This window comes from Etheostoma spectabile, chromosome 15, assembly GCF_008692095.1.
Source record: "Etheostoma spectabile isolate EspeVRDwgs_2016 chromosome 15, UIUC_Espe_1.0, whole genome shotgun sequence".
NCBI classification, from domain to species: domain Eukaryota; kingdom Metazoa; phylum Chordata; class Actinopteri; order Perciformes; family Percidae; genus Etheostoma; species Etheostoma spectabile.
In genome coordinates, this window is record NC_045747.1 from 12,377,269 (window position 1) to 12,404,937 (window position 27,669).

Here is a 27,669-nt window from a genome sequence, read left to right on the forward strand (position 1 = left end):
TTAATTAAAAGAAAAAAATCAGCTTTGCCTATTTCATGTTTGCCATCACCGGACTTGTTGAGTGTGAGTGAACTCAACAATTCCTAGCAGTACGTTTCAAACATTTACACAGTGATATTTTTGCATTTGAGAACCTGGAATGCCTATAGCACTACTATTGTGGTAAAATATTAACAATGGCTTTGTCTAGATTTATGTAGGATTGTGTGGGATCGTTTTGTTCCACAACAGCGACATTTTCCTTTTCCAATTCCCCTATTGGATCAGTGGGCTACAGGGCAACTCCCCTTGATATTATTACAAAGAATACTTTGTCATCAAAAGACTTACAGTATTAGAAGGACATAAAAGTTGTTTTAATATGTCATTTTAAAACTAGAAATTTTCAGTTAAGATACAATAATAAAGATACAGTGAGTAAGCTTTCCTTCTTATATTTCTTTCTTCAAATACAAGAATCTGTGATGTAACTGATTCACTAAAACTTTTTGATTTAACACACATTTCCACAGTATTTTCTCAAAAGTAAAGTCGGATTGAAATGTCTTGCGTTTTTTGATTCGGGTGGACTTTAAGTGTAAAAAGATCAGAGATTTATCCACAGTAATTCCGAACTGCAGTAAAAACTTTTCAATCCATAAAAAGCTAAAACATGAGGGCAGAAATACAAACTCACACTCATTAATGTCTTTGTGTATACAGCTTTCAACCAAGTTTATTGGTTCTCTTTGCAATTTTTTAATAATCTGTAATTTTGGATTGAATAAAAGAGCAATATGTCGGCTTGGCAATACATGTATACATTTTGTTTCTGGAAAGCAGATATGTGGACACATTATTTATGTCCTTTAGTGTCCAAATCATGATTGAAGATTTGAGAAAGGGCACTGCTAGGTAATTTGATATTCTAATTTGAGTGTGTAGCTTTTCATGCAGAAAGCTTTCTGGATGAGGTAATGTGCACAGAAAATGTGCAAAAACTATCATGATTGAATCCCCTGCACATCTGATTCCTAATACTATTTGTGTTGTCAAACATCATTGTATCTTAAATTAATTCAATCTCTGTATGAAACAGACATTGTTATTTAGAAAATGTAATATCTATTAGTAGCTTTTCCAAAGGGCTAATTCTTTAAAATAGTACCTCGAGTAACTGTACATCACCACTTCAATATTTTTGTTCTACAGTAGGGACATTCTGTTTTACTAGGTGCACAGGTTTCACATAGTACATAATGTTGGCAAGGCTGCAGAACAATGCAACGATCATGCTTTTGGCAAACTATACATTTCTTTGACTGAAGCTGATATATTACCTGTTGGGAAAGAAAAAAATGAATATCAGCTGCAACTTAGGAACATACAGATCACGCAGACTTGTCAAATAAGCATGCATGATGACAAAACGTAGATCTGAATGATAGACTGATAAACCAGTTTAGAACTAGATGCTACAAACAAAATTCTGTGCGTGAGCTTGTCTGTCTTACCCCATCTATAAGGTCTAGGTCATTACGCAGCTGACTCTGGATGGAGTGAAGCTTTGACAAGGGGAGCTCGTCCAACTCTCCATAGTTACGTAGAAGAGGTGTTCCAGGGGTGCGACAAAGAACATCAAAGTCCCCCTGGAGCTCCTTCAGCTTGCGCTCTGTTTCCTCCCATTTTTGTTCTGCCAGCTGCCGCTCTGTCTCGGCCGTTTTTGCTTGTTCCTTTGCTTCATGAGCGTCTTTCTGGCAAGCTTCATAGGCCTGGAACAAAGTTGAATTTTGTGATAAAAAGGTTTGCCTTCTAAGTAAATGGAAATGATTCTGGTAGGCTAAGACACATATTGCAATGACAGTTAACTTTTAACACTGACTTGTTTGACCTGATGCCAGGCCTCCTCCCATTGTTTTATTTTCCTCTTGGCCTCGTCCAGATCTCTAAAAAGGCGGGCCAGATCAGCACTGCTGGTTCCAGAGGTTAGGCTGCTGAAAACTGGAGATGGACTCGGTGAAAAGCTGCCACTTACAAAGTCCCAAATGCTGCTAGCCCCTCCATTCAAGCCTAAGTGTTCAAATCACAAGACCAAGCACAAAAGTCAAAAGTTAGTTGGGACTGGAAAGTTGCATTTCATTTAGATAAGTCAAAATATTTGAATCAATCCAAAATTAAAGAAATTGAGAACTCTTTTTTTTCTAGTTGCTTCATTAGGAAAAACTGTTTCTTACACAATCAAACTAACAGCAACACTTCTCAGCTTAACATATGCGTGTGAAACATTTAAGTAAAATTATTGGAAGTGCTCAATACTTAGCTAAAATGGGAATATTTTTATTATAGTATCATTAACAGTGTGGTGTCTATAAGAATGTTAAGCTATTGTTATTGACATATACATCTCTGAGTTTACAATCTAAAGTCAAGTGCTTTCTTTACTTAGAGTAAAATGTCTGATGCTATCAGCTTACCCAAAGAATTCTGGGAGGAAGAGGTGGGTGTTCCCAGGAGGCCATGCTCTTGCTTGGCTAACATGTTTGAAGGTTGATTTTGCTGTGATAACGTCCCAGACAGCAGGGACTGCGACAGCAGGGACTGCGACAGCAGGGACTGCGACAGCGACTGGGAGAGGGAGCTTAGCGGGGAGGTGGAGAGCGAGGATGAAGAATTAAAAGAGGACGATCGTGCCAGCGAGCCAGGAATGTTAACTGGAGCAGATCCACCCAGCACCCTTTTACCTGTGGGGGAAAAGTAAATACTGTTGTTTCTCTAAAAAGAAAAAAATGATTAGATTAATTGTTATTGAGGGCTAAAACAACTGAAAGTACTTTAACAAACTTACTTGCCAATCCTACGCTGTTGTCTTGCTCCTCAAACTCCTTATCAAGAGATGCAACATTAATGTCACTGAAGTTAAGGTCCAGAGCGGATCCTGAAGGGAAACAAAATACATTGGGCTGACATTTGACAACAAAACACAGTAGTCAGCTCAATTTGTTTACAGCTGACTTTATATACACATACCTATAACAGACTCCACTGTGTTGCTCCCTGGATAGAAAGGTGTGGCTTTTGCATTCATTGTTGATAAGGTGGTGGGTGAAGAACTATCTGAGCCAATACTAGAGGCCAAGCTGGATGTTATACTGGAGGTAAAGCTTGATGCCAAAGGGTTAACCGCAGAGAATACAGTATGCTGTGTCTAAAAGGAAAGCACAGAAGGCATTTGTTTAATCCCCAATGTTATTAAGTTATTGAATATTTTATTTCAACACTGCACCGCTTACAAGTAAAACATAGTATTTTAAATTTGCAAATTAATCATGATTAATCACAGCCCACAACTGTGATTAACTTGATCACATTTTTAATCGATTGACAGCACTAAAGTAAACATTTATTGTTAATATCATCAAAATATTACTAAAGCGTGATTTATGGTTCAGAGCTTTCGCCATATCCAATGTAAGTGGCCTGAAGTTTATACTTATGCGTTGGTGTGCACGTCAATCTCTTTAAGAGAATAAGAGGGCCGGCATGTGTGTGTGTGTGTGTGTGTGTGGGGGGGGTAGAGTGGGTGAGAGAGTGACAGCGATTCGATTCGGAGCGAGTACCGACTAGAGACAGCTGGAGAAACAAATGGTCTCCCCTGTGCTTTTTGATCACGGTGGGAAATCTGTAGCAGGAAAAGTTAACCCTCTCCTTGATTTCATGTTGTTTATGGAGAAGAACCAGGTAATGAGTTGGGGGAAATGCAATATTACCAAGCCACAGCCCAGTGACGTGAGTCGCTGCGACATGTGGTTACATTTTTGGAGAGGTGCATGTCAGGCTACGGCGTAGGGTCCATGTCTCCATGTACCTAGATACATAGCCACGGCCTAGATTTAATGCAGAAGCATAAATCACGCTTAACACCACAAAATAACCCATTTAATCACAAACCTGTTTTTCTTGGTCCATCAATTTCTGATCCAACTGCCCCTTGTTCTTAATCTAAAAGTCATCAAATAACACAGAAACGGGACATTTCAGTGACAAACTTTAGATGTTATCCCCAGACAGAGGAACTAAAGGCATGTTTGCACTGCAATAAGCCACAAACAAAATTAAACACAGAGATGTCTTCTTTTTTTTTTCACCTTAACCGTTCTCTACATTCCCCAATGGAACTAACTGAGTTGATAACATGCTCTTGAGCAGTGTTAAACACTGCTCATTTGCAGTCCTATAATTTCAGAATTTTTGGGGTAATTTTTCCACTGAATTACATTGAGAATCAGAATCCGAGGTGTGTAAACTAATCATGTAACTTGGCACTGTGTGCAACTTGTAGCTCTAGGAATGACTCAAACACATCCCCAACGTCCCCATTGATAGAAATACACACATTTTACTGTGAGTGGGAGGCATTCTTCAGAAAGCAGTGAAATCAACCTAAAGGGTATTCTTAGCGTAGAGTCAAATATACTCTCATCATACAATTTTTGTATGAGGAAGCAAAACATTCAAGTAAGGCCTTGGCTTGTCTCTCCTCTTTCATTAAATAAATCAACAGTTCTAGTTAGACGTTGCAGGTATATACTGGCTGAGTAAACATACTTTTTTAAGGAATCTGGTTGCAAGATCGAGCTTCTTGTGATGTATACAAAATGCAACATTGATTATAAATATCCCTCATTATGGCTCAACAATGATAAGTGTGGTCAAATCACCCAGGTATAAACTACTCAATACTCTAATCAAGTGATAACAGACTACAGAGTCTTTGGTTAAGAACAGGCAACCCAAATGATCCAAGACCTAAAAACAAAGCAGTTTATCATAAAATATCTCAAAGTAATAAAATAACTAATGACATGAGAAATAAACAGTAATTCAAAAATGAATGAGAGTGATACATTAACTGTAAAGCCCTAAGTTGTGTCTATGTGTTATATTCTTCCTAAAGCTGAAGAGAGCAGTCTGTATACCTGATCCTCACGTTCAAAGCCCGGAGCTTTAGGATAGTTAGACGTCAGAGATGAGACACTGGATGTGGTGGACTCTGAACATGAACTACTATTAGTTAAGGGTTTCGACCTGCTGATGGATCCCACTGGGGATAACAAACTGTCGTTTCCTGAGCTTGGAGTTACAGTTGAGCTATTAGAACATGAAACCTGAGAAAGAGAAGTGCACATGATCTTAATAAAATGATGATCAAAAGACGGATAAAACCATTATTCTGAATGGACTAGAGAATTTATCTTAGGTTGAAAATCTAACAATAACTTAGAGACCAGCTATTCTACTGAATTATCGTCTTGAATAATGAGAAATTGCCTCTGTGCTTTTTAAACAATGTAATGAATTGTAAAACAGTAAAGGAAATAATAATAATGACAAACCAATGTATAAATAAAAAACATGCCAACAGAAAAATGAGAGCACGGTAGACAAATGTTGACAGATAAATGGCTGAATTGTGATTTAGGTATTTGTCTACTCTTGTAATCCAACACCCTGGATGAGTGGGTTTTGATACATTTCCTATTTAGGACTAACTAAGAAACAGAGAAAACATACACTTCCTACTTGTCCGTTGCTACTGGTTGCGCTGGTGGTGGAGCTGCCTCCACTGTTCCACTCACTGATTGGACACTCTGAATACTGCTGAGAGCCCAGCTGGGACTGTGAACTCGACTGAATCGCTGTTAGCAATGAGCTCATGGTCTCCTCTGTAGATGGAATTCCTGAAAGGAACAAAAAAAAAATATTAAAATCATATTGTCTATGAGCTAGCAAGTTGCCAACAGCCAACATCCAATAGCATTGCTTGTGGCTATGTTTACATCAATCAGAAGGGTAATGTTGCATTTTTTATTTTTATTTATAAAAACCAAGACAATGCCCTCACAAGTGTGTAGCCTATATAAAATCTAAACTGAACTAAAGTCCGTATTTAGACAAACTTTCACTTACTTTCTACATGTGCAAATGCACAAAACGGTCCTCTGGGGCAGTATCCTGTTTGTCGCATATCATTGCATTTAGTAGATTTGTAGATCTTAGAGAAAGAAAAACAAATCACAAGCCAATAAGATACAAAGGTAAGATGTCTGCCTTCAGAAAAAACAGTCAGCCAACAAGTTACATCAGTGAAGCTACAACAATATTAACAAAATAAAATCTCATAATTACATCTTAGACTTCCAGCTGAATTACAAAAAAAAACACACTCCGTCTACACAATACCTGAATAAGGCCCAGTTCTTGGCCCAGTCCAGTTTATTGTCTAAGTGCACTCCCAGGTATTTGTAGTCCTCCACAATGTCCACCACTGACCACCAAACCAAGAGCTGGTGTGGATCTAAGGAGAGCAAGGCAGCAGTGAGCCCTGTTTCCATCCAGGGGGTCAGTGTGGACATTGTGGAGGACTACAAATACCTGGGAGTGCACTTAGACAATAACTGGACTGGCCAAGAACACTCAAGCCCTCTACAGGAAGGCCAACGCGTCTCTACTTCTGAGGAGGCTGAGTCCTTCAACATCAGCAGAAGATGCTGAGGATGTTTTATGAGTCTGTGGTGCCAGTGCTATCCTCTTTGCTGTTGCATGCTGGGGCAGCAGGCTGAGGGTAGCGGACGGAAACAGACTCAATAACTGATTCGCAAGCCAGTGACGTTGTGGGGTGGATCTGGACTCTCTGTCGGGTGTGGTCAGAGAGGAGGATGCTGTCCAAACTACATGTCATCTTGGACAATGTCTCGCACCCACTCCATGGCTTGCTGCTCAATCACAGGAGCACTTTCAGTGATAGACTCATTCTCCCAAAATGCACCACAGAGCGCCACAGGAAGTCATTCCTGCCTGTGGCCATCAAACTTTATAACTCCTCCCTCTAAGTGTCTGACACACAGACAATAACACTGGCTTGTAATGTGTGCAATACTCAACTGCTACTATTATTATTATTACTTTTCACCATTGCAACACCTTAATTATGTTATTTATGTAAATGCTGTATCATAATATACCTTTAACTATGTAAATATCCACACTCCTTATATTTCTTTATTTCTTTATTTATATTTCTAATATCTGAGCAACTGTAACACAGAGTTTCCCTTCGGGGATCAATAAAGTATTTCTGATTTTGATTCTGAATAAGGGCTGTTTTGGTAACCAGTCTGTTTTAGGGCTTGGGTATTAACATTAAAATGTATTATTGTGAAAAGGAAAGCTATGACCACCTGTTTTTCAGATTAACAAAATTTACTCACCTCTGGGTGAAACTGCTGTTCAGTGCGAGAGTGACAATACTGGCAACTGTCTCCACTGTCACACTTTGAGGGTTCGCCCCATTCATCCCCATGTTTCACGTTAGGGCAGGGAGTTGACCTGCATTCATAGAGTCAGAACCTTTAACCCATTACAATTACACAACAATTTGTTATTCTTACCTAAACAAAAGTCATTTCTTACCTATATTTGAACTTTCTAGGATTTCGTCTTCGATCTCTACTGTTGTGGTAGTGGGGGCAAGCGTAGCCCTGTCTGCATAGTCTTGGGGGCTTAGTACACTGCTCTGTTTTATAGTTGGCTAAAACAAAGTTGGTATCTGCAAAAATGATACAAAGTATGAGGTTATTTTTCCTTTGGTTTTGCAAGAAACTAAAAAGTATATTATTTGGTTTTGCATGCACACATTATCACCAGAGTGGGGTTTACTCACCTTGCCACCGGGGGTCTTCTGTCAGGGTTTTCTCAATCATAGCTTGGCTGGCTAATACACCAGGCTGCAGATCAGGAATACCTTCCCCAGATCCCAACTGTCCATTTTGAAGGGCCTCTTGTGCTTGAATCTCTCTGTGCACATAAATCAATGTAGTTGTTACCACCAATTCTATACTATAATTAAATCCTTTGTTTAAAGTCTTAAGATCCGTTTTCACTCGGACTCTTTCAGCAGCACAGAGCTCAATAAAACGTGTTTATCTAGTATCAGGTCTTTGTATATATATATATATATATTATTTTTTTAATTCATTGAGCCAAATGACAAACCAAAATGTGAGTCTAGTGATCCATTAAACCCTTTTAATACAGGTTTTCTGTTTACATTATGTGTAAATTGGCTGATTTGTTCGTTCCATTGTGAGGCTTGTGAGTGAAAAGTTTGGCAGAGAAAAGAGAGGCCACTATTTGCTTTGTATGTCACCTGATATCATAGACTGGAGGTCGGAGATCATGTGGCCCGTGAGCAAACGCACAGTGGAGGCCATTCTTCACACAATGCCCTCGAGCATCTGTCTCATGGATACAAGTGCCAGTCTTGTAATAGCGTAGATGGTACTTGCGCTCTGTGTCACCAGTTGTCCGGTGTAAATAAGGACAGCTAGAGAAGCAAGGATAAAACATTGAAATACCTCATCAGTTGATCTAAATAAAAAATGAATTTAAAGTGATTTGCAATGACATTTAAATAATGCTGAAAAAGTGCAGCCCACACCTCAAATCTGTCCCAAATAAACAAAACACATGATCCTCCTTCAAAATATAACTGTACAGTGCATCTCTACTCTACTCTACTCTAACATAATAGCCAAGGACTGCACTGACATTTAAAACATGATCCAAACTAAATAGGCTTATAAATTGTAATAAAATGAGATAGTTGTTATAGTTGCACACAGTTTAATCAGGAATAAGATTCTACTGTGAGTGCAGGGATGACACATCAGCAATCCTTCAAGAAATGTATGGCCAATAAGCCTCTTGAATAACCCAAATTTCCCTTTCTTGAGTAGCAACGGTTGCTATGGCAACACAAAGTCATACAAAAATAGTTACCATTGGCAGAGGAGGAATTGCAGGGGCCGTTCATTTTCCCTTAGTTCAATAATCTTTTTTTTCCATTTCTATGTGGGGCTCAATTAAATGCTGTGCCAGTTTTAATTCCCAGTTTTTGAGAAGTCATATATCTAGTTTTTGTGCAACTTGACAGTTTGGTCAATACTGATACTTGATAATGCTAAAGCCACACACCTGTCAAAAACACATTTACGTAGTATCTTATTGTAAGGACACTATGGAGAAAAGACATTTTTTGGAAAACAAAAAATGCCAAGATCAAGAACAAGATCATGTTCCTGCAGGAAATTGCATGTTGCCATTAGCTGGAAAATAATATTTGCACCAGTGACTATAATGCTGGAGGGCACCCAGAGATAACGTGTCACATAGCCTAATCTCAAAGACAAAAAGGTGTGGTCATGCAACAAGAAGGGTGAATTCAATCAGAAATGTTACATTTTGGTACATAGACCTAGTCTAGATAGAGAATACATGCAAAACAAAAGGAAAAGAAGTGGCCCTTGCAATATTACATTTGTAACATGGAGCCAACATCTGCAACATCCCACCTTTCAGATAGGGGACACTAAATGATTAATGTCCCCAGTGTATGAGCAAATCCCATTATTATTTCTAAATAAATACATTGCAAGCAACACAATCATATTCTTTATATTGCACTCATCACTCGCGTAAAGAATAAACAGCTTTCCACCTCATCTTTAGATCACTCTTGTTTGATTACAAAAGCACACAGTCTGGTCTTGGGAGTAATTTTAAAAAGAACAGCTCCTGCATCAATTTAGCTTTTATAACCAGACTGACAGCTTATAATCTCATTTCAGGTCCATCTGAGCTGATGTGCACACATGCCATTAAACAACAAAGAGCTTGTTAATTCTACACATTTGTGTCGCAACAGCCCCAGTAAGTTTTTATCTCTAAGAATTGATCTCAGAGGTACATAATAAAAACACATCCTTTCAAACCGTTGCATACATTACTACGAACATTTAGATAAATATTGGTTCCTCCTTGGACTGTATTCAAAACATAATGGAAAAAGTCCTACAGTTTCGTAAAGTTTGTTTCAGTCACTGTAAAACTCACTATATGAAGCAATATAGTACTACTTCAATAAAGAAACCAGAGACACACCACAGCCCAACGATGCATTCACTGTTGATGGTATTACATTCATCTGTCAATTGTCTGCAGCTGCATCACGACACATTGACGCTATCATGTAGCTGAAGGAATGATTGAAACTGACTTACTCATCCCCATCTGGGCAAATGCCTGTAGTCTCGTCGTATTTCGTGCAGTACACGTCCGGGCTGTAGTTAAAAGTTCCGTCTCTTCTTCTAATGGGTCGCCTTCTCCGCTGGTTGAGAAAATGCCAATGAAAGCACGTAAAGGGTCTATGCTGCGTACACTTGTGCTGTAGGAACAGCGGACACTGCTCTGTCCTGAACTCCTTCAAGTATCTGAAACAAGGAAAAACAAAAAAAAGATATTTTTAGCAACCGCGTTTTAAAATGACTAAGAAATAGGTCGAAAGCAAGGAAAAAGTTAGATACAAAGAGTCGTATTCTGCTGCTAGTAGTGTAGCCTACTATTTTGAGTCACTAACGTTAACGTTAGATATTCAGAGAGCAAATTACGTAAGCATTTTGACCTAACGCTGGTTGAAAGACCGTGAGCGTACGTCTATGAATGTGCGTAGCAAGGGGGAACTCAAAATAAGGCCGAGGTATTTACAAGCAGACTGGTTAGCGAGTTCCTGGCTAATCATTTAGCAGACCAAGTTGACGATATAACATTGAACGGATTATTCAAAACAATTCACCAAGTCAGTAAAACTATTGTAAACAATTCCGTTAACGCTTGGTTTGGCCATTAAGTGATGTAAGATGTCCGCGTTTCTTACATTACGGCTGATGTCGTTAGCGTGCAGTCGCTGTTTGCTATGTGACGTTAGGTAGTCACAAAGCCTGGAAAAGCACCATGTTTTGAACTCACACATAAGAGTTGACGAATGCATGAAATGCAAACGGGCATAGGTGCACGTGAAAATAACATTTTCTACAACGAGCGAGTTTGCTGTTTCTTTGCAGCAGCTTTACTTACGTATAGTGGGTAGGTTTCTCGGTTTGAGGAGACGCATTGGCCGCCGTTTTCGAAACCGACGGCATTTTCAGTCAAAACAATGAATTGCGCATGCGCTCGGATCTGTTGCTTGCGTGCATGCACATCCGCCTGCACGCCAGCGCACACTGCAAACAGATGCAGGGAACGCGGCAAATATGAGACAGTAGGGACATATACCATGGATACATTTAGAGAACGACATATACTTCTGACTGTTATTGCATTCTGGTTTGTCATAGCTGATTCCTTTCTCTCTCTCTCTCTCTCTCTCTCTCTCTCTCTCTCTCTCTCTCTCTATCTCTCTCTCTCTCTCTCTCTCACTCTCTAGTAATACACCTGCGTCAATGTACTCCATTTTTATTCAAGTTAACATAATAATAATAATAATAATAATAATAATAATAATAATAATAATGAAATGAAGAAATATGTTCCCCATATTCATAACAATGAGGAAATCCCCCGTTTTTTCAAAGATCCTTGCAGATTTGAATTTAGAAACTGTATCTTCCAGGCTGTAGCCCTTATGGTCGGTGCTCAGGTGAGCGTTTTAGAAACCCTGAGGTTATCAGTGAAAATTCTACCAATGACCCCCAGCCCCCAACTTGATCAAAATCTTTAATGAGCCACCATTTGTTTTATTTTTAATCTCAGTGCTAGACACCCAGTAGGCCAACATACATACTGCATTTATCATGCAGGCGTGGGCTCGATATAACTAATTTATATTCGGTTCACACTGTTATTATGTCATAATGCATGTGTTTATCATAACATTTTTTGAGAATAACTGATAAGTAAGACATCTATTTTAGTAAAATATAAAGCATATATTAGGAATCTTTTTTTTTTTTTTTATGGTTCACCATGTAGTCCAATGCATTGTAGACACTTTTTTTGTGTTTTGGTTTATTGCAAACACTGCAACATTTGACTCCAGTGTGAATTTTCAAATTTGTGTGTTAAGTTTTGGTGCAAACAGTTTTTCTTTTGAGTGCTTTAATTATTAGAAATGAGCTACTTGATGGGGTTCTGCCTGCAGTATGTCAAACTCTAATCCTTTTTCTTCCCTTCTGTATCTTGGAAGCTAAACTGTTCTATGTTTTTTTCCTGCAAGGGATTTTAATTTGCAAATGCAATTATATGTCTAATCCATTATTCAGCTGCTGAGGTCCACCAAGTGCATTGCCTTGTAATTATGCATAAACCCTGCACTGTCCTGTTGTAATTACTTTGACATGCCCCACCCCCACTCCGTTTACAGTAGGACAATGCCTAGCACCTTTCTTAAGTAAGAAACATTTTTAAGGTGCTCACCTTTCTTTTGATTTATATTTGCTTGCTTTGTTTTCTACATATTTTAAGCAGATCAAGCAAAGTTCAAATTGCCATAAATGTCATGTTTTTATAGACTTCCCATCTCTGAAATCCTAAAACACTTAATTGTCCAACCGACAAAGGATCAGAAGTTGCATTTAAGGAATGTTCATTCAGTTTCCAGTTCATTTGATACATCTGTACAATATAATTTAATCCAATACAATAGCTCAGCAATGAGATTGGGAAGTTTCTGAAGAGTCAGAAAGGTGTTGAATGAACTTGGACTTGACTGAGCTATATTTAAAGATGTTTCAATTTTTTTTTTTCATCCTTATCTGCAAGAACAAGTGGGACAACATACTAAAAACATATTTGACCATAATACAATTATCCAATACACCAACTCTACCTGCAGCCTAAAATTATGGCTGAGTACACGCTTCTCTTCACAAAAACTGAACATCTATTTATTTTAGTTTTCTCTGTTATCACATTGTTTTGCACCCAATAAAGTGGACACTCGCCGTGTATTTGATCTTTGATGTGTTTAAGCAATGGCAGCAGGGGTACTGAGAGGAAATGGTGTCCTTATGCCTGTTAATGATTTTTTACCAACAACTTTTTCATCCAGCTAGTCAGTAAGATTATTATATTATCATCATCATGTGGCTGCCTTAACATGCCAATCTTCTCAATGTTATACACACACATAACCTAAATGCATTGTTATTTTACCTGATGGATTTGTTGCTCACAAACTCTTTGTTTAATCCAGCATCATCCAGAGGAAGTATTGAATGTTCAGTAAGCAAGGGGAAAAGTCACACCCTTTTTCCTTTCTGTGACGTGAGTCACCACAAACCTTTAACCTTACTCAGTAGTCTCAGCTGTACTCACAGCCCACTGTCACTCCTTCTCACAGCATTGTGAATATGTGTGTTAGCATGCAATTGGATTTGTGTATGTGTGATGGGAAGATGATCCTTTATCTCTTCCACAGTGTTGAACTTGAAGGGCCTTGGTTGTGGTGTCTACAAGTTGCCTGTTTTACTTATTAAATTTGACAGCTTTCATTGGATTATTACTCCCGTGTCTTTGTGCCCTCTGTGGATCTGATCGAGCCAAGTGCTGTTTCACACACACATCTAAATCCACATACAAAATACAAAATATAAGCTATACTTAAACCTGTTCTTGTCAAGGTTTAAGAAAACTGTGAAAAGAAGTACATATTGACTGTTTTCTTACACGGTAAGATTATGGGACATAGAATTGTGCAATGGAAACACAAAGCAAAAGAATCTTTAGTGTCATGTACCACAACATGTTCTGCATTTTTGCAGAGACCTCTAATAAACAATCACTTAAACAATCCCCAGCGCTGCTTTCCCAGGCTGCTGGGACTATTACAGCTGGAATAACAGTTTGTGGTTTGGACTGTTGATTCACGGCATTATCTCTGGCTGCCTAATGCACAAACACAGCTCTGGCCCACCGCAGGCTGGCAATACATAGCGATGATTTGTTCATGCACAATCCTCAACCTAGGCGTTACTGTACTCTTTTTGTTGTTGCTACATAATACATCTACTTCTTTAGAATTCTCAATGCACATAAACGGTTGAGCATGCAGTGTTTCTTGTTGCAAACATGTGAATAAGAAAGGGATTATTCTGTAAACCCTGTTATATTTCATATAATGCAGGTAGCTGTGAGCCCTATTGAATCTGAAAAAAAAGCAGTGCATTGTTACAGAACAAGAATTTATAATGTTTGATCTGACGTATCAACAAACAATTTTAGGTTTAAAACTTGGCAACTTGACCATGGCAGGTTTCATTAAAACCTCTGCTTTTGAGCCTCTGATGGAATACATAAATTGCACCTGTGTAGCATGGTAATCTGCATTACATTAACCTGTGATCATTGTGTTATTGATTGTGCATCTTTGTTCTGTCAAAAGCATTTTCTCAAGGTGATGATGTATAGGAGAATCCACACGTCCAGTGACAGAAAAGCAAGCCAAAAATGTGCCGATGAAGTATGTTTTTGTACTTGGAAATTTGTCCCAGGCCCACGTTGAGGGTTGGCCATTGCTGTTTATCAGTGTATATATGTAAAGACGGGTAAGAAAAAAAGTTTGAAGCAGCTTCATGTTGTCAACATTGAATAATGTGTTTACTCAGTCTCATCACCTTCTGGCAAAACAACACCTGCTTCTTTGCTTTACCATCATGCTAACAAGAGCTGACAAGTGAGGTAATAACTCAGCCATCTTTGAAATGAGCACTCCATTAACCACCTGTATTAACCACAATATATCTGTAGAGTTTAGGCATTACATTTTGGAGATTATCTTACAAAAAGTGTGTCATTAATTAACCTGATAGAGTGACTGGGATCAAAACATCCAGTGTCCTTATTTATTCCAAGACGTGCACAAAACTAGCTAGGTTTAAGTTGTTGGGTCTTTTCGAAAACACATTTCTCAACAACTTCTGCTTCATATTCCAGTAAAAGTGGAACCTTTTCTTTATTTTTTAAATATAAAACACATTTTGTGAAACTTTTTCTGCATTGTGCAGTGAATGTTTATCTATACATAAAACAATTTTCTTTCAACAGTAGGAAAAGAAATGTTAGCTGGAATGCACAAAACAAGGGGTACAGTAATATCAACAGGGACAGTCACTGCTATACGTAGTGTCCCCTAACTGTGATGTCCTGGACAATTAAAACCTTGTTTTATGTTGAATTTCGACTTAACAATTGACAGCAGTCATTTTATCATGGGTTATCATGATAATGTTGATGTGGATGGTAGGTATGTGGTAGTTTCTTGATAAATGCATGTTTTCCTTTTCACATAATACAGTTAAAAGTACAGTAGATTTTAACCGAAATGACCAATTCTTTGCAAGTGAAATGGATAGCCTGATTAGATCTAAGGTGATGCATTATGTCCTCTATGCATGCTGTAAGGCAGCCTTTTTCTACAGGTAATCCCACATACCCCGAAAACGTTCTGGAAGATTTGCATCATAGATCACATAACATTAAACGTTTTATTCCACAATGGCTGGTCTCCTCTGGCACTCATCCATTTATTAGTTATCTTTGCCCACTGGCTGTATACTTAAAGGGTTGAAGCTGACATTTTGCTTCTCACATTTTGTTTACTGTTGACTGCCTTGCCATCCAACTAACTTTTTGAAGAAAAAACACACCAAAAAGACTTAAAGCAAACATTCCAACATGCAGATAATCATGATTATAGCTTTAGTAATGTATGTGCATTGTTATCTTAAAGGGATGCACTTATTAAGTCAGTTTCATCCTTTGAGTGTACAAACTTGGTGCTTTTATGTTTTTGTTCAAAAAGTGAGCAGGTTAACTGAGACACTTGTACAACTATGAGGCAAAGCTAAATAACAGATAAAGAAAGCTGAGGTCATATTTCACACTGGGTGAAGAATTTTTAGCATATTCGGTGGACTCAGATTCATGACAATTGTCCCTCTTCTTAACAGTCACACCACGGACACTTCCCTCCTGACAGGGAGGTGTAAATCGAGGCCGTGTTGGCAGAAGCGGTTCACTACTGACCAGCTGGCCTTCTGCTTAATGAAGAGACGCAGCTTGTCCCTGAAGGTTTCTCCTAGAAAGCTGTAGATAATAGGGTTGAGGCAGCTGTTGGAGAAAGCTGCCAGGTTAACAATGTGGCCTGTGAGTGGGTAGTCATGCCACAGGGTGGTAGCAGTCCTCTGCGACGGGTCAGCTGTGCCCTGCAGCAGTTGAATGCTGATGAAGACGTTCTCTGGCAGCCAGCAGATAAAGAACACCAGAACCACCACTACGATCATGAGCAGGGCCTTCTGCCGCCGTGGCCACAATCCACGGTGCTTCTGGGCCCTCATAAGGATTCGCCCAATCAGAGAGTAGCATAGACCAATGATGGAGAAAGGCACCAAAAAGCCAATGGTAACCTCCAGCCACTGAATCTCAAAGACATTGGCGAAGCAGAAGTGCACCTCACCCCTGTGCTGGGTCTGCACAATGGTGAAGGGTAGAAGGGTGGCCAGGATGGAAGCCATCCAGATGAGGCCACAGCTGAGCTTGGCATGCTGCATAGTCCTCAATGGGCTGCTGCTTATGGAGCTAGCCAAGGCAATGTATCGGTCAATGCTCATCCATGTGAGAAAGAAGATGCTGCTGTACATGTTAACCTGCAGGAAAAGGGACATGAAGGTGCAGAGGACAGCGTAGTCATAATACTTCTCATTCAGATTGAAGACCTCAATGAGGGAATCTGCCACCAGGATGAGGTCAGCTACAGCCAGGTTAACAAAGTAAAGGTCGGGAATAGTCATCTTCTCTCTGTGGTTCAGGTTCACCACCAGAATTAAGATGTTACCAATAAATCCAATAGGAAAGAGGAGGATGGTGTACAGACAGGACAGGAAGAGACCAATGATGTAAGATTGGTATTTGTCTGAGTTTTCACTCAAATCCGTTGTGTTGTACTCATCTGAAGTGTTCAGTTGTTCTGTACCGTTAACATATATCCAGACCAGAGACGTTGTCTGCACTTCCATACTGACTGTGGTTGGATTGTCTTGAATCATAGGCCACATTTAAGTCACCTGTGGCTGCTACATCATTAGACTCTGCTAGTTCCCAGTGATGTCTCTTTGAAGGGTGAATCATCTATGCAAGTGAGTGGAACAAAACGGTTACCGTTGCTTTGACCTCATGTTGACATCAAGGTTCACTTACCAGTAGATTCATAACACAAAACTGAAGTGCCTCCATGTCTTTAAACCGTCTTTGGATTTGTACGCTGACGACTCACATCATCACAAACAGTGGACTTGAGATCAGAGGGTGGACTTCTTTCTCCTCTTGTGAATCATCTGATTCGTCTGTCCAAATCCTTGTGCATCTTTATTCAGCAAGCCACGGCCAGAGACGCTATTGCTGTGACACCTGAGCTGTGGAGAGGAGAGAAGGGGGAACAAATCTGAACATGAAAGACAGTTAGGTGCACAGATTTAAGTAAGAATAACTACAAGGTATTCTACTTGTTTAAAAAAAACTCTAAATCTTAAGATCAAGGGTAAAAATGATGCAGGTCTACTTTGGAGAGAAAAGTTTACAAGGGGTCTGAAGTGGATGGCGGACAACGAAGTGAGCACATTAACATTTGAGCTTCAGACTTAAACAGATGCATTGAAATCCTCCAAAGAATCCTCAGCCCATCCCAGCTAACTCTGAACAGTTTGTGCAGACTTGATGACTATTAATTGGCAAGATAAAAACATATTACTCATTACCATTTAACAAACCTCTGTGTTATCCCTTTGTTTGATGGCTCCAGTTGACACCAATCACAATCAGTTTTGAATGCTAACACAAAATCTATGTTTTATAGTCAACGCAAGCTTTTACTAACTATCTTCTTTCGTGGTTGATGATTTTCAGTCCCAGATTTTGGTGTTGGAAAGACTGTATTCTGTTTGACAAACATTGCCTTTAGCAAACATTCACAGTCAACTAAGGGTTTTATTTCCTCCAGAGTAAACCTTCTGCAATAGTAATGCATTGTTATTAACAATAGTCTTAACAGCAGTTATTCAGCACAGTCACGCAAATGAATAAAATCATTTTGTATTATTAAGATAGGATATTTTGACAGATTGAAATAAGTTTTGAAACAGTTCTTCTGAGCTTGTTTTGATCCAAATGTTTTCTACCACAATCATTGACACCTGAGATTATGTAAAAGTGCTTTTCAAGGAACTACTGACTGCAACTTTGGACATGTAATGGAGCAAGATAAATAGCTAATATATATCATAATATACAACTCATTATGCAACTGGACCCTACCCTTATTTTGTTAAACCCTATCCCTAACACAAGACATTGGGGAATGCCGTATCTGCACTGAAATTGAACAGACATATTAACTGTAAATCAACAAATACATACAGTATAGTTTCCTATAATTTTACTGCAAATTGTCTTTGTTTATAAGACTTGAAATTGACATAGAACCCATTATGCACTAAAACATAAGCACAAAAAAGTAACAAAGATGTCAATGGCAGCACTTACTTTTTAAAATTTGGGATTTGTTGCTCCTCCATGCTTGTCCTTTGCAGATATCTGAGAGCCAGAAATGTGTAAATCCCATATCCGGGCTTCTCTTCTGCACCACCTGCTGTTTGGCCCAACCCTGTTTGGAGTGGAGAGGAGGGCCGGAGAGACAGAAAGGCGAGATGATGATCTGTCGCCCATGGTTTGTCACCATGCTTCATCAGCTTCCCTAGTCTTTTCTGCCTAGTTTGTGATACCAGGTATACACTGAACATTTAAAAAGATCCAGAAACTGAACTGCCTCAGAGATGATTTTAAGTATGGGCAGCAAATAAATAGTAAGGATTTTTGCCTTGACCACATTGTGTTGTTATGGAAACCACTTATATTTTTTGCAGTATTTGTTCACCTGGGTGGTCTAGCTTTTAGTCCTAAGGGCCTTGTCAACGCACCACCCATGACCTTTCTTAGTTTTCCATCAGTATGTAAAACAGTGTACCTATACTGATCTGTATTGATTATTGATTTCCACACACAACAAAACACATTGACCCTTGCTTTTTACTGTGCATTCTCAATACTACAATTACATTCAAATAAGCCTTAAAACACAGTGAGCCTTCACTCTCAATAAAGGGGAAACAGAACAGACTCTGCTCCTGGCCAAGGGACATAATTTGAACTAATCTATGTGTCCAAACTGTGGCTATGGAGACTTATTTGATGTAGTGTTGGCTAGTGTAGTGCCTTTTTGATAGCCAGGAGGCATTAACTGCAGATGCCTGCAATAATTGCAGACATACAATAACCATCTGCTACGACAGAGCTATATATATAGATATTGTTATTGAGCAGACTGCATCATATCAAAGCATAGTTGTAAAACTAAATCATTTTAGAAAATACTGGTGATTTAATTGACCCCTACAAAATATATTGATATCATAGAAGATTTATTTCCAAATGATCACCTGCAAACACAGTAGTGGGTAGGGAAAAGCACTTTGGAATCGTTGTATTGAATGAAATCAATGAGAATAGAGGCATCTTTCGAATAAGAATTAAAGGAAAGAACAGGAGTAAGGCGTCGAGGACAACAATTATTTTCAGTTGGCCTCCAAAAGACAGAATGTATCTCTGAGTTCATCACATGATGGAATGGTCCCTTAATCCATAGTCTATATCCACGGCCTTCCCCTTCCAGGATTGCCCTATTGCTGCCGGAAATTCCGCTCTATGTCCCTCCCATTATATCTCAGTATGGCTATGTTTACAAAATGGTGTAGTCTGGCAACATTTGCACACAGCAGCTCGAGTGATGTGTTTCACATCTCCACTGTGAAAGGACAACAGGAGCGTTCAGCTCTGGAGACAAAGAGGACATAAAAATGACCAGATAATTACCTCTTCTGAAGAGTCAATCATGTATTTTCTATCCTCTGTGCTAGCAACTGTGTGGAGGAGGGGTAGGGGTGTGATCACCCAAAGGCTTCAGTCATGTAGATGTGCAGACAGTGTTGTTGTCATTACTTTCTTCACGAGGGCGACAGAAACTATGAATCATAGCTTTATACGACCAATGTTTAGGGTTAAGGGAAATCTATTAGCAGAAATGGGGTATTCAGTTGGTTGCAATTTGCTACCTCACCGCTAAAAGCTGATTTTGGTAACCAAGAAATGGTGCGGCAGAGCAGCTGTGATGGTTTGAAGGAGTGGACAGGGTCTATGTGCCAGCAAGGCCACCAGGTGGCCAAGTGTGGGTTTTGAATCATATCTGAAGGTTAGAAAAAGATGATTTTAGTTGTGGTAGAAAATCCATTCAGCAGCTGAAATGAAGATAGAAGAGTGTCTGAGAGGTCATTCAGCAAGCCTGATATGTTTAATATTCTCTTATCTACCTGAAATCTCAGTTATTTTGTCCACGCAACTTCACACACAAAACCGTGGGGATGTGGGGTTCAGTCTAGTAGAAAAGTGTTAGAGAGAAGAGAAGAGGGGAAAAAAAAGAAATTAAGAATAGTGATACTTCCCTGAACAGTGATGGCATGAACTAAAACAAAATTAAGGAAGTGAGTATAACGCAGCCTACAAGGGGAACATGTCACATTGGTTATTTATGATCTTAGTTTTTTGAAAATGTTAAATCTCACTATGTGTGATACCACAGTTTGAAGCCCAGTAGAGAACAGTGATGGTGCATACAGCATGACGTAACCATAAAACCCTAACTTAAAAATAATACAAAAAGCCTGGCCTTTCAGACTCCTTTTGATCTCTATGACTCTGAATTTACATATTGTGTTTCAACTACCATTCATTTGTGAGACCTTTCCAACTGGATTCATTTGCTGAAAGTTGTTAGAGAGAGGATGCACTCCCTGTTTATGCCCACTGGGTGGCCCAATGGCATAAACGCTGAGTGAACATCACTGCACAAGCTCTGTCTGAATCAGAGAAATGACTGATGTGGTTATTGTGAGGATGATGAGGTAAGTGGCTTTTAAAGAGGCTGAAGGTTATATAATTGCTATATTAAAATATTGTAAATTACAATGAGAATCCAACATTTGCTTTGGTCTCGGTTTTGTATTATGAAATCATACCCTGTGAGAACACATAATTACAATAGCTTTTTTTGTATGAAAAAGAGGCTACAAAAAAAACAAAAAACAAAAATACTTACCACCTAGTGACATCTAATCAACAAGACAACATTATATTGTTGTTAATGGGAAGTTAACTGCATGTGGTTGGGTGAGTGAAAGTGGGAGGTCTAGAGGAAGGATGGTACAACACCATCATCTGCCTCCACTTACCAGTCTGATGTGCTTCTGGCTCCATCCAACATTTCCCACAGCCACAACCACAACCTCTGAATGGAACATCCTGCACAGTCCAACTCTTCACTGCTTCAGGGGCCATGTTTGATATTTAGCTGATGCTGAAATTTTATTGTTAGTGTATTTTTTTTTTTAAATGTATTATTCTCTGCTCCCATTTCTACAGAGGAAACGCAAAGAACAGCACGGGCAGGGGAGGAAGGGTGGATGGTTTTTAAAACATCTGCTCTGGTCCACTTGTCTCCCCAGAGCTGAAGTGATGTGGTGGGTCAAAGTGGAAGGCTCCTTTCTGAAGTATATTCTCGGTTCTGTGGAATTCATATGGTAGGAGCTTTTTAAAGGACAAGAACTATAGATGTTGTATTCTGTTCACTAGTCATAGGAGTATGTTTTAGATGCAGGACAGTAACCAGATGAAACTATTTGTAAATGTTTTATCTGTGTTAGCTTTTGGGATCAAAACCAGCTTGGCTTTACGTCATGTGGTCTTTTCTATTTGATCTCATTATGTCTTATTTGCAGAGGAACACTTCCCTTGTTTTCTTTCCAGTGTTTACTCTCAAAATTTCCAACTTTTACTATTTTAATTTCTTTAAAATGATCAGTTGTGTTATGTGAATATTTTCCATTCTTGAGGGGTCTGACACTTCTACTCTCTTCCTGTTTCACAGATTGACAATTTTATTCCACTGCTGCTCTCTTTCTGACACCCTGGATCACAGTGTGAGATAGAGTTCTAAAATACTTACTGTTACCTTTCTCCCATTGTTCTCGTCTATAGATTCTGCAGCCCAATTTCACCCACATTAAGAAAAACAACGGCGGTTTAAGGGTCTGTGTGTGAAATTTGGTGGACAGCCAGATAAAATATTTGAAGCCACAAGCCACATGTTCTGGCTTCATAGGTGGTCTGATTTTGGATTATGTAGAATACTTTTGGTCAGGCTGAAAATCTAAAGGAGAAAAAACAACATTAACACCAATGTAGCACATTAAAAACTGTGCTTTGTCAGCGTTACCCTATTCCCAGACGGATGCTTGTCTACTTTTCCTGGTAGCCTACACTTTGATTCAGTGCAACCTGAGGAAAACCTGTAGATTTACACACAGTCCATTTAATCGGCATACAACTTTATTTTTGTTAGATTTCAACTAATTATCTAAACCACCTATCCTCTTGTATATTTTTAATTACATAGTTTAATCTTATGGGATAAACTATTAAACTATTATTACTTGAGAAGATTGATACCACTCGTGTTTGTTAAATATAACCTATACTGCCAGTGGTTGGTTAGCTTAGCACAAAGACTGGAAACAGGGGAAAACAGCTAGCCTGGCTCTGAAGTGTCTGCTGATGGTTGCTTAGCAACTGCTCCTTGCCAAGAAACAGCCTGGCACACAGCAACAATTAGAAAATAAAGACAAGAAAAGTAGCTCTATTTTATATGAGTTAGAACTCTATTGGTTGATTACCCTGTTGCTAGCTAGGAGACCTACATCTTGTGACCAGTGCATTTACAATTGAATAAGGTCATACTTTTTTAGCTGTATTAGCTGAAAAAAAACCTGCAGCATCATTAGCTCCCTGCTAAATACAGATGGTATAACTACACTGACTGACTGATGTTTTGTGTTCTTTGTGTTGTTTGCTTGAGCTAACAGAATCAAGCAAAAGCCCCTTGAAACTCCAGTCCTCAGAGAAAAGGGAAATGGAAACCATGACAACCATGTTCAATTCACTCTATTATCATATCATTTCCAGATGTAGTACATATAATTCAAGACCTCCCCTCCTCCTGCTGGAACTCTTTAAATATACACACTGTTGTGCAATCAAATGTTACTGTTGCTGGGTCTGACTCTAACAACAGCTGATGCATCACAATTAGGCCTACTCCTCACTTTACCACAGTCTGTTGAGTTTTAATTGTAATCCATCTCATAATTAAATATGATTTTCACAAAGTGCTATCACTTCATCATCTGAACCCTGCTAGCCTCCTGTTGCAGCACTTTTTCCCCAGCTCCTCCTACACAGCTCTGTGTGCAGCATTGTTATCAGATGTAGCCTACACACATTGTTTTCATTGAGAATGGCAGCAGGATTGGACTGGAGACAAAACAATTCCCAGAATGCCTGGAGCGCTGCTATTTTCCCCAGTCGGAGTGGCGTGATTGAATGGTCTCGCCACAAGCAATCTGCTGTTAGCGGTGTGGCAAGCCGGAGGAGAGCTGTGGTGTCCCTCACTCCCACCGTCACTGCAGCTCAGAGGGAGGGAAGAACCTCGACAACCTGCCATCATCCTGACCTCACAGGGTCCAAGAGCTAGAATTAACAGTATTTTGTTTTCATACTTGAGTTGTGGATAAAAGCAAAACTTGAGTCAAGCAGTATCTTTTTTAGATAAAAAAAGTAAAGAAAGAATAGTATTTTTTTTATTTTTAAGGGACTTTTTTTGGGAGCAAAGCACCAACATGTTTGGTTCACTTGTTTCAAGAACAAAAAGGTTTGGCATTAATCATACCAAGCAGCCATTCAACAACTGACTGCAAAGCGGTTTTTCTATGGTGTCGGACTGGCTGGTATTTGGACTTGGACTTGTCTCGGTCTCTGCCACTGGTCTTGCTTGGTCTTGGCTTTTGTTCTCGAGTCCAGGTGTCGTTATTATGTTTATAATAATATTGGAAGGAAAGTGAAACACTGACCACCTTATAAACCAACCATGGGGGTACACTCTGTTATACTGGTCACTACATCTGGAGTGAAGCTATATTGTATTGGGTATGGGGTATATTGTCATTTAGTTGCTCAAATGCTCAGTACTAGTAGTACCTAGCAGTAGTAATAGTAGGAGGGGAATTGCTATACTTACAAATCCTGGGTGTTGTGACACTGTTTTTGCTTTAAGATCAACAAATAATAACCCCAAATGATTGTCTTGATACTGTCAAGACTTTTTTTTCTGTCCTGGACTTGGTCTTGACTCAGACTTAAACCTTTTTGGACTCAGTTTTGACTTGGTATTGACTAGTCCTGGTCTTGGACTCAACAAAGGTGGTCTTGACTACAGTCCTGCTCTATAGCAGATGTTTTAACATATTTCCATCATATGTATTGTCACATTTTATTGAGATAAGGAGTGGTAATATCCTTGTTAGTTTATTGTTTAATCAGTCTTTGACTCAATTGACAATAGAGTGGATTACTTACAAAATCTAAATATATCTCTCAGAAAATAATACTGTTTTTTTGAAAGAGCATGGTATCTATCACCTGTAAATCTCTCACATAAAATATTTACATTATTTTGTACACGTGCATACACAGTCACAAAAGCATCACATCTGAAGTGGATTCATCTGGACTTTTGAGGTTTTGTTGTTCTAATAGCTAAAATGCATTGAATACATTCGACACACAAGGACTTTGAGGGTGTTTTTACACCTGGTCTGTTTCAGCAATTCAACTGAACTCAGTGATTATTGCTCAAATGTCTTCACACTGATGTGAGATTATGGCCCCTCTGAACTAATAAACCAAACTCAGACCTGAGCAGTAATCTGAGTTGGTTGTGATTTTGAGCTCAAATGTCTTTTAATCAATCTTTTTTTGCCAGTTGTGTGCATTGTGCAGTCAGTCCATTTGTAGTGATTGCTAGGTATTACCTCTGCCAAGGAGTTGTTTTGAGGTCCTGTGTCTTACCGTACTTAGCAAAATATTTCAGCTGCAAAACATGCATGAAAACTAATTGGATTTTGGTGATAAAGGAGAGGCCTTTTGTGTGTGACTGCAACCAAATTTAGATGGTACATAGACTATCAACTCCAATAATCTTGCAAAACCTGATGATATTTTCCCTACAGGTGGCACTGCAGCAACACGGTAAAATGAGATGGTCATAACTCTTATTTAGCTATTCTCCAACAATTGGCACAGTTGTCATTCACTTTTTGTAGCTTGATGCAAATTCAGATTCAGACTGAAATTATGAATTTCTTTTTATTGCAAAAAAAAGTTTTGAGTTTTTCGAGTGCCTTCTAGTTGGATGTAGTAAACTGTCACATAATCAGAAAACTGGGAAACATTCAATTCTATTCAGTATAATTCAAGTGTCACTGTTGGACCTATTGATTAAATAATAGTAAGTTTTGTCTAACAGTTTATAGTGCACCAATTTGGGTCTAAAAATGGACACCACCTTAACAAATATTGCTTAAATTTCACAAGCTTTGATAAAAAACATCTATCATCTGACCATGTACTACTGTTTGCTTTAGCATTAGGACTTTGAACTGAGTTCAAATAATGATTAACTTTGTCATGTTACGTACAAGTTTTTTTATGGGGTAGCACATACTGTAGCACATAATGTAAACACAGCCTCAGTTGAAAATAACACAGTATTTTTCTGATTGTAGATACACATAAGGGTGGGGCTATGCAGCCAACATTAACATGTTGGACACTGTTTCATATCTCATTTCTAGACAAAAACATCCAAAGTTACGAGATGTTTAAAAAAATACAGTAAGTGTTTGTGTGATATAATCCTATAATCTTATAATAACTTCATATATGTATGAAAGGCATCAAATCTGAGTTAGTAGATCTGGCAATCCTTTACATTTTACGCTGAAAGCGTAGCTCACATCTTGTGTCAAGGCACATCACAGAATTATTTAGTTGAAGGTGTAAATTAAAACTGTCTACAGATATAAGTGATTAGAATTTATTGATGTCTGTAGGTGAAATATAACAGTGTGCCCACCTTCCATTTCTCTACAAGTGAATGCCCCACCCCACTGGTATATCTGTTCAAAGAATGATTGATAAACTGGCCCTCCAATTCAGAAAGCAAACACAAAAACTAAACTACTGCAGTGATGAGAGATGCAGAGACCTCATGCAAAAACAAGCTTTTAAAAATATATCTTTCACTTTATAACTTGAGTTCATCACTATTAGTCTGTTCACTTAAAGTTTGAGTAAGTGGCAGCCAAGAAAGCAAAGCAGCTTTACCAATGATGTGCAAATTACCTAACTGGATCTGAGCCGCATTGCAGTTCAAAATTTGCGTCAAACACGCTGTTTGCAAGTGCTCAACAGGCAAGTCACTTATAATTGGTGAAGGTTTTGATAGTATCTCTAGAATGACCAAGTCAGGCTTTAAATTTCCAGAGGGAAAACCCTCCCAACCACTCATACAAGGGAATGTACATGCCAACTCCTCAGGGCCCTTCACTGACCTTATGTGAGCATAATTCTTGAACTAGTCACATACTGGGCTGAGGCTCAAATTAATGAGCTGATTTTAATGAGTGGATTTGAACTGCTTATGGTAACAGATAATGTGATTTCAGTAGAGATCACAAGAGGTATACTGGTTATGTCGAACCCTGAATATAAGCTTAATATGAGCATTTCGTGTAGTTCTTTATGACGTTAAAGTGGTGTGGATTTACCTGTATATTAATTTGTTCTATGATATTTGATGTGGAGCTTTACTGGCAAGAATAATATCTTCATGCCTGCGAGCGTGTCAAAACCTCAGAACTCAATTAATAAAAGTGAATTGAGAACATCTCTTCGTACCAGTACATCTAGCTACAGGGTAGTACTGGTGTTACTAAAGAAAGCTTTTGAAATTAAGAGACCATTAATATGTACTCTACCTTTAAAATGTGAAGATTATTTACTCTGATCATGAGAAATCATGTTCAACATGTTTAAGTAAAAGGAAAAGGTAGAACTGACTTCTCATTCATCTGATTGAGGCCTCTAGTTTGAGGGCAGTAGACACAATGTTGACGCACAATGCAAGTTCATTAGCTCTGGTGGGTTGCTGATTTACCAGCCACCATCCAATAATGCAGGGTTGTAGAGTTTTTTGGAGAAACAAAATAACTTGGCTTCACGTAATAATTACACTGTGTAGATTACTGCTTCTGGTTGTCTGATAAGAGAATGCATCATGCATCATTTAGTAATTATTTAAGTTAGGACTTAAATAGCATTAGGAACATATTGTGACTCAACTGTGAAATTTAAGGTGGTCATGCATAGGTCAAACTTGCACACTGCAGAAAATGTATAACACACTTGGACCAGGGAAGCTGCATCCACTGCACTGGTATAGTGCTTGGGAGTTCCTCGCTAACAGGATACTGCATGACACAGAAAACACTGTGCTGCGTAGTTATCTGCTGATTGTGCCTATTAACCGCCCTTGAACTAGAGGCTCAAGTGTCTTAGTGGAGAGTTTTACTCAGTGACAAAAAATAACAGCATTTAGTGGTTTTTGCTTGGCGTGTCTTCTCACTGCACAACTGGAAAGATCAGATAAAATTCTGGAAGGTGACAGGAAATTCCACAGTTAGCTACGTCGATCTTAACACAGTCCAGAGCAGCGAGAGAGCCCACTCAGATACTGGCTCC

At 38.9% G+C, this 27,669-nt stretch overlaps 2 protein-coding genes across 6 annotated transcripts; both read right to left on the reverse strand.

The window, feature by feature from the left end:
- Positions 1-15: 15 nt before the first annotated feature.
- unkl (unk like zinc finger) lies at positions 16-11,189 on the reverse strand. 5 transcript variants are annotated; one of them, XM_032536996.1, is made up of 17 exons: positions 10,951-11,189; positions 10,098-10,307; positions 8,186-8,362; positions 7,700-7,833; positions 7,450-7,585; positions 7,248-7,365; positions 5,947-6,031; positions 5,551-5,717; positions 4,956-5,144; positions 3,928-3,978; positions 3,007-3,184; positions 2,825-2,914; positions 2,603-2,720; positions 2,454-2,572; positions 1,862-2,049; positions 1,494-1,751; positions 16-1,319 (listed from the first exon to the last, which is right to left on the reverse strand). In XM_032536996.1, the coding sequence occupies exons 1-17, from the start codon at positions 11,013-11,015 to the stop codon at positions 1,164-1,166; spliced, it is 2,439 nt and encodes an 812-aa protein (XP_032392887.1). In that variant the 5' UTR covers positions 11,016-11,189; the 3' UTR covers positions 16-1,163. The 5 variants fall into 5 exon arrangements, with proteins under 5 accessions (XP_032392887.1, XP_032392886.1, XP_032392885.1 ...); XM_032536995.1 differs by having other exon boundaries at positions 2,454-2,720; positions 5,560-5,717; XM_032536994.1 differs by having other exon boundaries at positions 2,454-2,720.
- Positions 11,190-14,740: 3,551 nt separating this feature from the next.
- gper1 (G protein-coupled estrogen receptor 1) lies at positions 14,741-18,702 on the reverse strand. Its single transcript, XM_032537549.1, has 2 exons — positions 18,409-18,702; positions 14,741-17,282 (listed from the first exon to the last, which is right to left on the reverse strand). The coding sequence occupies exon 2, from the start codon at positions 16,923-16,925 to the stop codon at positions 15,822-15,824; it is 1,104 nt and encodes a 367-aa protein (XP_032393440.1). The 5' UTR covers positions 16,926-17,282; positions 18,409-18,702; the 3' UTR covers positions 14,741-15,821.
- Positions 18,703-27,669: the final 8,967 nt, after the last annotated feature.